General features: G+C 40.6%; 1 protein-coding gene across 1 annotated transcript in view; it reads left to right on the top strand.

Moving 5' to 3' along the window:
• Window positions 1-10,234, top strand: part of enpp4 (ectonucleotide pyrophosphatase/phosphodiesterase 4) — a 21,549-nt gene extending 11,315 nt beyond the window's left edge. The window contains exons 2-8 of the mRNA XM_034175727.1: window positions 1-14; window positions 2,924-3,199; window positions 3,410-3,514; window positions 3,736-3,934; window positions 6,658-6,831; window positions 6,969-7,238; window positions 7,894-10,234. The exon at window positions 1-14 is cut by the window's left edge and continues 206 nt beyond it. Coding sequence (XP_034031618.1) covers window positions 1-14; window positions 2,924-3,199; window positions 3,410-3,514; window positions 3,736-3,934; window positions 6,658-6,831; window positions 6,969-7,238; window positions 7,894-7,988 — 1,133 coding nt within the window. The 3' untranslated portion in view covers window positions 7,989-10,234. The remainder of the gene's footprint in view (window positions 15-2,923; window positions 3,200-3,409; window positions 3,515-3,735; window positions 3,935-6,657; window positions 6,832-6,968; window positions 7,239-7,893) is intronic.
• The last annotated feature ends 2,266 nt before the right edge of the window (window positions 10,235-12,500 follow it).

The following is a 12,500-nucleotide window of genomic DNA, read 5'->3' as shown; positions in this document are numbered from 1 at the left end:
ACCACTACAGCCTGGTAACACTGCAGCTGCATCCAAAAATTCAAAGCTTAGAGAAAGATAATGTCATGGTTGGGGACCGGGTTGCGAGTTAGACTCAAGTGCAGGAGCAGTAAGGCAGACACAGGAGGTAAACACAAACGTTTATTGAATAAGGGGGAACTGCGCAGTAGACAGGACAGACAGGGCAACTGGACTGGAAGCAGGAACTGACTGGACAGGGAACGACAGGACCAGAACTTGACAGGACTGGGACCAGGGACTGACAGGGCAGGGACCAGGTGAAGTGAGCCTTTGGAGCTACTGGGGCTGGAAGACTGCAAGGGAGATGAGAGGGCTGATGAGAATGTGCAGGTGCACACCTAGACATGAAAACCAATATAAACTTAGATAGTTCCTTCAGTGTAGGAGTCAGGATCAAAGTTCAAAAGATGAAATATAGTTCAAATCCAAAGTTCAGCTCAAAAAAATGAGAATATAGTTCAAAACCGGAGTTCAGTTCGAAATTCAATAATGAGAGAGTCAGGTGAAGGCTCAGGTGCATGCGGGACTAAACTGTCAGTTCTCTGTGTGCTGCACTCCCCTTACCAAAAAGTAGTATATGCAAGTATGTTTCAAGTGTACTTCTAGTTTACTTTTTATATACTATACTATACTATTATAAGTACTATTTTTTGGTAAGGGTCAAAGATAACCAGTTACATTTATCTCAGGAATTTAGCTGTTGCGTGGTGAACAGTAAGTGGATCCGCTCACAGAAGACACCAAAATGACTAACCAGTTCAGTCAGTAGAAGAACTACATTTCAGTGCTCACTGTTCCAGAACCGGCGCTGATGGGGTTAACAGTGATTACAGAATATCTGCTGATCACTTAGCGACGCGGAATAGATCGTATGCTGATTAATGTGAGACACAGCGGGTGAAAAACACAGAAGGAAGCCGGCAGATGCATTAAGCACTACTGCAGATGGAATGTGACCTTGGAATAAGCACAAATGATCCACTTTAAATACAGAAGTCAGGTTTCGAGCTAGAACTCACAGTAAAAGAATACTTATTGATAACTTAAACATTACAATCCAAATGCTCAAAGAAACACACTGACAGTCAAGTCTGGACTGGAAAAACTTGCAGCGATAAGACGAAATTAAGCCTGAGCGCTTAACAGGGAAATCACCATTAATTAAGTCCAGGAACCTGGAAGCTCCACTCAAGTGCTCTCTAAAGCCTGGAATACCACGGGAGAAAAAAACACGACGAGTCAAATACTGCGCCTGGAAGCGGCAGTAAAAAGAAACACTGCGAATTACAAACTGCGCCTGGACATGGGAGCCCATAGCGGAGGGGTGAAGACAGGACATACTCCAGTTTGGAAAAACACGACAGGAAAAAATTAATGAACTCGGAGGCTCACAGCGAGGAAAAACTCAGAGCTACATTAGTGACGGTGGAACGCCAACTTACGCCAAAACAAAATATAAGAGGACGGTTACCGGCTGAGAGTGATGGCATGGCACAGCTGGGTACCCGTGGCAACCCGGTTCCAACCAAGGTGGACGCGGAGGTTCTTCAGGTGGTGTGAGAAAAGATTCTGGCCCCAAACCAGTGGAAGCTCCAAGGCTAAATCCTGAACGGTGATGAGATGCCATCAGAGTCAGCTGTGGACACCCACTTAGCAGAATGCAGATCAGCTGTGAGACGGCGCTCTGTCACTTTTCACGTGCTGACTTGACAGATGGGGCGGGGCCCATGAGCAACCCACAGCAGATACACCCATGGCAACTTCACCCAGCAGCTCCACCTCAACTTCACCTGCAAACACAAAGACAGACGAACCAGCAGACCAGAGGCAAACCACAACAGAGAAAGTGCTATTTGTGCATAGCATGGAGTGTACTAGTGCTCTGGGTATTGAAATTCAATCTCCAAACATTGGATTGATATATTAAATAAATAAATAACCTACCTTATTTGTTCAATCCATCACTACTGTACACAAGAATGAAAAACGTTCATATATTACACTCCGACGTGAGCTCCCATGCAGTGCTGTAACTGTGGTATAAAACCACAATAAACCCAGGTGCAGGAAGGTTTGTGCATAGCATGGAGTTTTCTAGCACGCTGACCATGAACTTATTTGAAATTCTATCATCAAACTGCTGATTGATACAATTAGTATATATAAATAAATCACCACATTTATCTAATCCATCATTGCTGTAGGAACGTGTGGAAAAAGTCCCACATTGTGCTCAGATTGGTCTTCAGAACACAAAATTTTAACTTTATTCTTTAAAGGGGTAGAACCAGTGTTGTCATAGATATGTGACATCACACTTCAGAGCTCAATGTCTTAGGGAGGTTGTAAAAACGTCATGACACCAGAGGTGATGTGACATCAAAAGAAATCCATTCAAGGTATCCCTAGACCCTCCCCAGAAATTCAGCATATGATGGTGCTGTACTTCTAGAGGTAGTGCCACCATGTGGTGAGATCGGGGCTAAATTTAAATTTAAATGTTTATTTCAGGGGGAAAAAATGTGATTAGGGCAGCATGGTGGTTTAGAGGTTTGCACTGCTGCCTCACAGAGAAAAGGTTTTGGGATCACTTCCCACCCGGTCCTTTCTGTGTGACATTTGCATGTTCTCCCTGTGTTTGCGTGGGTTCTCTCCAGGTTCCTCCCACTTCCAGAGATATGCAAATTAGGTGGCTTGGAAACTGTGAATTATCCGTAGGTGTGAGTGAGTTTGTTTGTCTACACCTGGCCTTGCAGTAGCCTGGAGGCCTGGCCACGGTGTACTCCGCCTCTCACCCAGTGATGGTTGGGCTAGCCTTCAGCTCCCCGGCATGACCCTTATTTGGAATAAGCAGGTATAGAAAATGAATGAATAATAATAATTGTAATTTTATTGGCTCCAGGTCACAGGGTTGTATGCTGAGTCTCATGGTATTCTGGCAAGTAACATGTACGACCCCGTCAGTGGCAAACACTTCCATGGGAGCAGCACAGACTCCTTCTGGTGGAATGAGGCGAGGCCTCTTTGGATAACGGCACTGGATTATGGCTATACGACTGCAGCCATGATGTGGCCTGGCTCAGAGGTTACCTTCGACAATCGGACACCGACGCACTTCTTTCACTACAACCCCAATGTGACGTTTGAGCAGCGACTCGGGAATGTGACAAACTGGCTGGTAGGAAACAGCTTTTCTGTTATCACAGACATTTTGTCTGCTGCTGTCAGTAAAGTCATCTACAGTGTGTATTAAAATAAACTATAAAATAAGTAAAAGTCAAAAATCACAAACTAACGTTGTGTTTTATCACTGCTATTGTCAGTGTGCTTGTGAGAAAAGTTGTCTTGAGTGTCTGATAGTGATGGAAGATGGTTCTTGTACCAGCAGGAACAAGGAGTGATGTTTGCAGCTATGTACTGGGAAGAACCTGATCAGTCAGGTCATATTTTCGGCCCTGACAACGATACTGTGATGGCTGGAGTCCTGAAGAAGGTACTCATAGTAACTTGGTGACAATTGAAACCTGAAAATTTTTTTTAATCCCACTTGACAGTTTGTAATCTTCAAGAGGTCATGATTATATTTTAACATTGTTTGGTGCATATATATGGTAATTAATGAAGATGAGTACTGTACTATATTTGGCTAACTTTAGTTGCTAAGATTAATCAAATTTGTATACTTTGATTGCTTAACTATGTATCCGCATTCAGGTTGACGACAACATCGGCCTGCTGATTTCAGAGTTGAAGCAGAAAAATCTGTGGGGACACATTAATCTTGTGGTAACCAGCGACCACGGCATGGCTCAGTGCTCGGCTGACCGCCTCATACGTTTGGACGACTGCCTCCACCCCGACAACTACACTCTGGTGGACTTAACCCCTGTCACAGCCTTGATCCCCAAAAATGGTAATATAACTAGAGAGCTCATAGTCTGCAAACATGAAGAAAATATACTGTAGGTGAAAGGGACAGGTTATTTATTTTGGCAAAACATTATTTCTTTTCATTCCAGGAAAGTATAAGTCATTTTCCTTCTTGCTTTAGTGTATTTCGTTCAGATCGATGTGACAATAATGATTAATTTGAGAATATTATAAAAGACAGATTAAAAAAATAATTCAGGTTTCTCACCAGGTCATTTTCACAGTATAGGGGGAACTTAGCAGGGCATAGCTGCACGACGAGGGTCCAGGGGCATCCCCCCAGAAAATTTTAAAATTTATAACCCTTTGAAACACTGTTTCCTGCATTTTGAGGGCCACTTTGTGTCACTAACTGGGATGTTAAATAACGTGCGACGTCCTTTAAAAAACAACAACAAAAGAATCCTGGAGTTCTTCAAGAATGTCAGAATGAAGTAGAAGATGTACTCAGAGAGTGCAACACCCATGATTAACTTGAATTTTATTTTTGAGGTAGAGCATATACAGTGCATCCAGAAAGTATTCACAGCTTTTCACGTTTTACACATTTTATGTTACAGCCTTATTCAAAAATCGAGTAAATTAATTTTTTCCCTCAAAATTCTACTCACAACACCCCATAATGACAACATGAAAAAGTTTATTTTTTTTAATTTTTGCAAATTTATGAAACATAAAAAAAAACAAAGACATCACATGTACAGAAGTATTCACAGCCTTTGGTCAATACTTTGTTGATGCTCCTTTGGCAGCAATTACAGCCTCAAGTCTTCTTGAATATGATGCCACAAGCTTGGTGCACCTATCTTTGGGCAGTTTTGCCCATTCCTCTTTGCAGCACCTCTCAAGCTTTATCAGGGTGGATGGGGAGCGTTGGTGCACAGCCATTTTCAGATCTCTCCAGAGATGTTCAATTGCATTCAGTTCTGGGCTCTGGCTGGGCCACTCAAGGATATTCACAGAGTTGTCCTGAAGCCACTTCTTTTGATATCTCCTCTGTGTGCTTAGGGTCATTGTCCTGCTGAAAGATGAACTGTTGCCCCAGTCTGAAGTCAAAACTGCTCTGGAGCAGGTTTCATCCAGGATGTCTCTGTATATTGCTGCATTCATCTTTCCTTCAATCCTGCCTTGTCTCCCAGTTTCTGTTGCTGAAAAACATCCCCACAGCATGATGCTGCCACCACCATGCTTCCCTGTAGGGATGGTCCCTGGTTTCCTTCAAACATGCCTGGCATTCACACCAAAGAGCTCAATCTTTGTCTCATCAGACCAGATAATTTGGTTTCTCATGGTCTGAGAGTCCTTTAGGTGCCTTTTCACAAACTCCAGGTGGGCTGCCATGTGCTTTTTACTAAGGAGTGGCTTTCGTCTGGCCGCTCTACCACACAGGCCTGATTGGTGGATTGCTGCAGTCCACTATGCTCATTGGGACCTTCAAAACAGGATATACCTGAGCTCCTTCTGGAAGATCCTCCTCTCTCCACAGAGGAATGCTGGAGCTCTGACAGAGTGACCATCGGGTTCTTGGTCACCTCCTTGATTAAGGCCCTTCTTCCCCAATCGCTCAGTTTAGATGTGTGGCCAGCTCTAGGAAGAGTCTGGTGGATCCGAACTTCTTCCATTTACATATGATGGAGGACACTGTGCTCATTGAGACCTTCAAAGCAGCAGAAATGATTATGTACCCTTCCCCAGATTTGTGCCTTGAGACAATCCTGTCTCTGAGGTCTACAGACAATTCCTTTGACTTCATGCTTGGTTTGTGCTCTGACATGCACTGTCAACTGTGGGACCTTATATGTAGACAGGTGTGTGTTTTTCCAAATCATGTCCAATTGACTGAATTTTCCTCAGGTGGACTCCAATTAAGCTGTAGAAACATCTCAAGGATGATCAGTGGAAACAGGATGCACCTGAGCTCAATTTTGGGCGTCAAGGCAAAGGCTATGAATATTTACGTATGTGTGATTTCTTAGTTTTTTTATTTTTAATCAGTTTGCAAAAATCTATAAGAAAAATGCTTTTTCACATTGTCATTATGGGGTATTGTGCGTAGAATTTTGAGAAAAAATGAATTTCATCTATTTTGGAATAAGGCTGTAAAACAAATTGTGGAAAATGTGAAGTATTGTGAAGTACTACTTTCTGGAGCATTTGGAGGGAACCTTGCAAACACAGGGAGAAAATGCAAACTCCACACAGAAAGGGCAGGAAGGACGCAATCCCACAACCTTCTTGCTGTGAGGCATCAGTGTTAACCACTAAGCCACAGTGCCGCCCTAAATCTTTATATGTTGATTATCAAGGTAAAAGTGATTAAACAAGATGATGTTACCACAATCATTTAGCAAATAACAGTTTAAATCAAAATAGTGTAGCTTTTATATTCTGTCCAAAAATTGAGGAAAAACTGGATTAATTATAGATAAATATTAAGGTTCATTGCACTTGTTTACATTGTGGAAGGTTCACTATTGAAACCCCACCGTGCCCATTCTTCAATGTGGAGTTAGGTTAGGAAAGGTATCTGGTGCAAAATGTGACGAATCAACATGCAGATCTACCTGGGATCTGAAGCAGCGACCCCAAGTGAAAACAAAGGAGATGCCGAAGGGGTTTTACTATCAAAGTGAATCGAAACCAAGAATTTTAAATCCTGCATTAGTGATGCAAATGTCCATTCCTGTTTGTGTGCTTACTCTGCAGATACAAAGGCTGTTTTCAACCTGCTGCGTAAGTGCCACGCCCACATGAAGGCCTATATGAAAGAAGCCATTCCTGACAGGCTGCACTACAGGAAAAATCTGCGCATTCAGCCAGTTTTATTGATTGCTGACGAGGGGTGGACCATCGTGCAGCGCGGGAATCATCTTCCGCGGCGTATGTCTCCTTCTAACACATCTCTACTGCACTCCTATGATGATGTCAGAATAAGTCTCTGAGTTTTGCTTTGTGAAACAATCTGTAAATGGATCCGCGTTATGATGAAACTGTACACTCAGTCTTTCTTTCTTCAGTGGGTGATCACGGCTATGACAACACCCTTCCCAGCATGCACCCCTTCTTGGCAGCAGCTGGGCCCAGCTTCCGTCAAGGGTATCGAATGAGCAGTCTGCACAGCGTTGACGTTTACCCACTGATGTGCCGCCTGCTGTCGGTATCGCCGCGGCCCAATAACGGCACATTGTCTCAGGCTCATTGTTTGCTGGCAGCGGAGAAATGCTGGGATTTGGTCTTACCGATCAGCCTGGTGGTGGGCGTCCTACTGCTGCTCATTACCGTAACTGGTGAGTCTCAATTATTGGAAAGTTATAACCAAACCAAAAGATAGTGATTTATAAGAGTACTGCAGATAGAGTGGGAAATATTTGTTAAACAATTGAACAACAAATTGATGACTGAATAAAAATGTGGGGGCTTCGGAGTGTGCAACACATGCAACCTACATATCTGACACTATGTCGTGTGAATGAATTCTTTGTGATTCACTGATAAAGTACCTTGACTTTTTTACAGTTCTGAACAGAATTGAACCACACTGACTAACGCACAACTCCTCCACTACCAATTATGTCATCTCCAGAGAGTGCTAGGACAGGAGGAAAGATACGGGTCAGAGTGGATTCAGTGAGCGCGGGTCCTCAGTTTGTGACGCAACTACACTGATGCAAGTGTTAGGGTGCCTTCGCCGGTGTTAGCCTACACGGGGCAGGTAGTACAAACCCATAGGGAGGTGGCAGGTCAAAGGACAATAACAAGGTTTTCCTCCTGAATTGTCTCCTTTGAAAAATAGACAAGGAGGTGCCAATATTAAACACGCTTTGACAGTCATAATGATTTTTGAACCCAACAGCCATATATACAATCTTAAATTTAATTTCAGGTCAGTTTCAGTGTAAAAGCAATGTCGATGTCAACTAACCTGATCATTTCTCTCCTCAGTTCTCTTCATGTTGCGGAACTGCCGCCACCAGCTGGGTCCTCGGCCCTTCCAGAGGCTGCAGGTCGACGAGGACATAGAACCCTTGATAGAGTAAACCAGTTCCGCAATTGGAACACAGAAGTCTGTGTAACCTGCTGAGGTACTTGACTTGTTTTGAAGGAGGCAGTGTAAAGCTTTCAGCACCTGCTAAAGTCTGGTCTTTGCATGGTGAAGCACAGGACGCTTCCTTTGACTCTGGTGTAAGACCCGCCCCCCAAAAGTACAACGACACTTGTAGACAGTGAATATAGCAAACCTAAAAGTTAACTTTGATAACCGCGAATCTGCAGTCTGAAAAGTTAACTGGGTTGACTGAGATTAAAAAAAAAAATGTATATACTGTATATATGAGCTAGCCTGAAGTCAGTGGAACTAGATTTACTGGAAGCGAATGAGTCCACTAATACAAAGTTACCTGAAAAGCTAATCGTGACGAAAAAGTTAGCTCTGCTAATTAGCTGTTACCGGAACTGTGCCCAACACTCACTGCCTGTAGGAACTGTTATTATTTATCAAACAAAAATCACTCTTATGCTCCTCGTGGTTAATTTAGGCCGATAAAGGTTCTCAGTCATATAGGGAGGAGATATCTTGACGTTTATGCAAAGCAAGAAGTCATTGGATGAGTGGAGAAATTTCTTAGACTAAACAAAGAATCAATTTGGTTTTAACTCAATTTTAGGTGGCAGTTATTAATAAAGGGATGTTACTGTTATTTTTTGCCAGCAGAGGGAGCTAGTAGCTCATGTGGAATTGATACAGTGTCTAGCAGATGTCCTGAAATGGTGAATTCTGCTTTTTCCTGCTTTGTTTGAACTGTTACACTAAATGTTTCACATCTTTAAAACAAAGTACTGTGAAAACATTTTAAGCACAATTTATGCTCATAAACCTTTAAAACAATAAAAAGCTGTAAAATATGTAATATTTAAAATAAAATATAAGTAAAATGCTGAACCTTAATCTCCAAATTATAAGAAAATCTGGTTGTAATTTATCAGTAAAAAATAATAATAATAAAATTACTGAGTAATCACTGGTAGCTATCTTTGTGTTGTTAGGAACCGGGGCAGTCCAATAAAACAGGGTTTGACACTTGATTAAAAAAAGAAAGCTGTTAAAATGGAAAAAGAATGAAATAGAAAAAAAATATATATTTATTTTTTAGTGCAAGCAGAAGGTTTGAACAGATTTTATTCAGATATTTTCTGTTAACCCTTTGAAGAAAAAATGAAAAATACAACAAAAGACTGCAATGTTTTATACAGCTGAAATCAGTCATGTTATGCATTTCTTTTCATCTGTAGTTTCACACTGGAAAATTAAATCCCTCAGTTGAGTATTAATATTAAATAACGTAGTGTCTCAATGACTGCAATAACCGAGGTAGGGGCGCAACAAAAAACTGTGAAACTGGAAAAACTGCAGTACTTTACATGTACCGAACTGTGTACCATTAAAAACAAAAGCCTCATAAGGTCTGCAGCAATCACTTAATGCTAATGTCATGCTCAGATGTTTCAGATGTTATAGCCAAATGTTCAGGAGGTGAAAACTGTACATTCTCAAACTACCTGTTGGAACACATGAAGTGATATTCTTCCACTTTGTAATTTTGTGCAAGTTTTTGGTTTTATGCCTGTGTGAGAAAACCTGACAGGAATGTACTGTGATCTGAAGCATATCACGGAGGACAGGTAGGCTAAGGTAAGCACCTCACTGTATAATCATCAGTCATTTTAAAAATGTTTCTTCAAATTTAGTGAACTAAACATGGCCACCGCAAGGATCCTCTCAGTGCTAACCTACACATTTGATATTTTCACCTGTTCAGTTGCAACAAGAAGTGCTTAACTGAGAATGTGTTTAGCTTTCATGAGTCCATTACATCTTGAAAAGATGACCTTCAAAACATCTAAAAATAGTGCTCGCTTGTATATGGGATTTTTCCTCTTCAAGAGCCATTTTTTTAAACAGGTGTGACTTGTACTCTGGAAAACATGTATCTACATTATTGCAGATAGTTGTATAACCACTGTGAGAACACATGTTTTTCTCTTTTAATATCACAAAGTGAGGACATTATTTTATTTCTTTTGCTTTCTGCAAACTGATGTATTCTGATCATGTCAAGCTTGATTCTGTCAGTTGCCACAGATTTTGGTGACTTGCTCATGGGCATTTTCTCAGGACTTTTCTGCATGCCAGGGATTTTTTTTTTTAAACATCAGTTGCAAAAATAAACTTGTGATGTCTTGATATAATTATATCGATAAACAAGGCCATTATTTGCAACATTCATTTACTCTGATTGTTTTGTTGCTGCTGTTATACATCAAATTTCAGCCTGTATTGGCTTTACATTTGTAATCTAATTGAAGGGCGTAAAGAGCATCAGAAGATGTTTTCAGAAGTTTCGCCACAGTTTATTTGGCTGTTGCTGAATAGTTTTTATTTTGAATTGAAATAATGGAATAGTTTTTCTTCACAGTCAAATTTTTAGCAGGGTAACACTTTGCATACAAGAAGCATGACTCTGAAAACAGAAAAGAAGGCTCCACAAATGGACAGAATTAGTTATAAATGCTTCTGGAGGACCAGCCACCATGATTAGTGAATGGGGAAGTTTGTCTTTATTTAAGGACACAACTGAACACTAAGTGGCTTCTTGCATTCAACACAAGCTAAAATTAGTTTGATCTCAACAATGCTGCTTCTGTCTCAGGAGCCATCTCGGCATGATTCATGGTACCACAAGGTACATTATATAAAACCAACATATAACAAAATTGGGTCAATGTAGACTTTACATCAGTGACTTTCAGAGTTCTTCAGGGGAGGGGCGCCAGTGTGTATTTACACTGGACTGCATGTCAGCTCCATTTGTGGTACGCTGCTGCTAAGTCTTTCCCCATCATTTGTTTTTGACAGTGACGTTTATTCCACACTCTGTCTTCTGTGACCATTTTACAGTGTGCAGGCAGTTTGGGCTTTTCTTGTGTGAATGTGTGTGTGTTTTTTTGTTTTTTTTAACTTTTTGTTTTAAACTGGCTTGTACAGATGATACATGCTTCCACCCAACAAGAACCTTCCTGAAAGCACACCCTGTGTCAAACTTTTTATAATGTATAAACTTAAAATGAAAGTATGTCAATATATACAGGCTCACCGTCCGTGTTGATTTTTGATAAATTAGTTTTTATAATCCAGTTGATGGGGGTCACAGAGCTCTGTGTGGGTTTACTGGAGGAACGTTCAGAAATTTCTTGTAACCAGACAGCACTCCTGTGCCTTTTTTCAGTCACTGAAATGGTTTTTAAATTTGTATTTACATTTTGCATGGCTGTGAGCTGTTCCCCAGTCATAGAAAGTCCAGTAAAAGGTGTTAATTATTTAATGTTGTCAGTATGATATCAAAATGATGACAAATCATTTTTTATTTTCACTGCATGCCACTTGTGGCATGCATGGGTGGCGGCAGGGGGAAGATGTCTCGTCTATTCAAAATAAATAAAGAAAGGGGCATGGTACACACAATGCAACACACATCTAGATGTTTCTGGGACAGGTTCCTCTTGGTGGCTGTCTGCAAAGTTTAATCTGTCAACACAGCCGCCAAAATGAAAACCGACATGTAAGACAGTTCTGTCTGATGCCACAGAATCCTTCGATAGTCACAGTTGTGATATGAGGTTTTGTTGGACCTTTACAACAAACATTTGTTCATTCTTGTTTGTTACTTTGGGCTTCCTTCATGAATGATGTAAAGTTTGGATGGTCCCAAACTTCTATTTTTGTCTAATAAATTGAACAGTGATGTGTGCTATCACAACTCTTTTCAACATAGTTCCAAATTTGTGCTCGAGAAGTCTGGATGTAATGCTCTTCAATACAAGAATCCCCATTTAACCACAGATTGTGCCAGTTAGTCATTCAGAAGCTTTGATAAGTCACTCCAACAATATCTGAAATCTTTCATGGTGTTTATAGAGGCATTCATCTTAGTTTATGTAAAGTGTTGACCCAGTGTGAATAAAAAACAAAAGTCTGTTTATGTAATGATTATTTTTGCAGTATTCAATTTATTTTCCATTTATTTTATTTGTATAGTACTAATTCACAACAAATCTGCCTGAAGGTGCTTCACATAAGTAAGGTCTAACCTTACCAACCCCCTTGAGCAAGCACACAAGCAACAGTGGTAAGGAAAAACTCCCTGTGGTGAAAATGAGGAAGAAACCTCAAGCAGACCAGATCCAGAGGGGTGTTAACCCCCAAAATGTGAATCAGCTGCAACTCGTGACTTATCTGCAAACCGTTAATTGCAAAATGTGAATACTGAAAAAATATCTCCCAAAACATGAACGCAGGTCTCGCAAAATATTAATTTCATTTATATATATATATATATATGTGTATATATGTATATGTGTGTATATGTGTATATGTATGTATATATGTATATGTGTGTATATGTGTATATGTATTTATATGTATAGTGTGTATATGTGATATGTATGTATATAGTATGTGTGTATATGTATATGTGTATATGTTGTATATATTA

This window comes from Thalassophryne amazonica, chromosome 1 (genome assembly GCF_902500255.1).
Source record: "Thalassophryne amazonica chromosome 1, fThaAma1.1, whole genome shotgun sequence".
Taxonomy (NCBI): Eukaryota; Metazoa; Chordata; class Actinopteri; order Batrachoidiformes; family Batrachoididae; genus Thalassophryne; species Thalassophryne amazonica.
The sequence above is the reverse complement of the archived record's forward strand: the minus strand, read 5'-3'. Positions and strand labels throughout refer to the sequence as shown.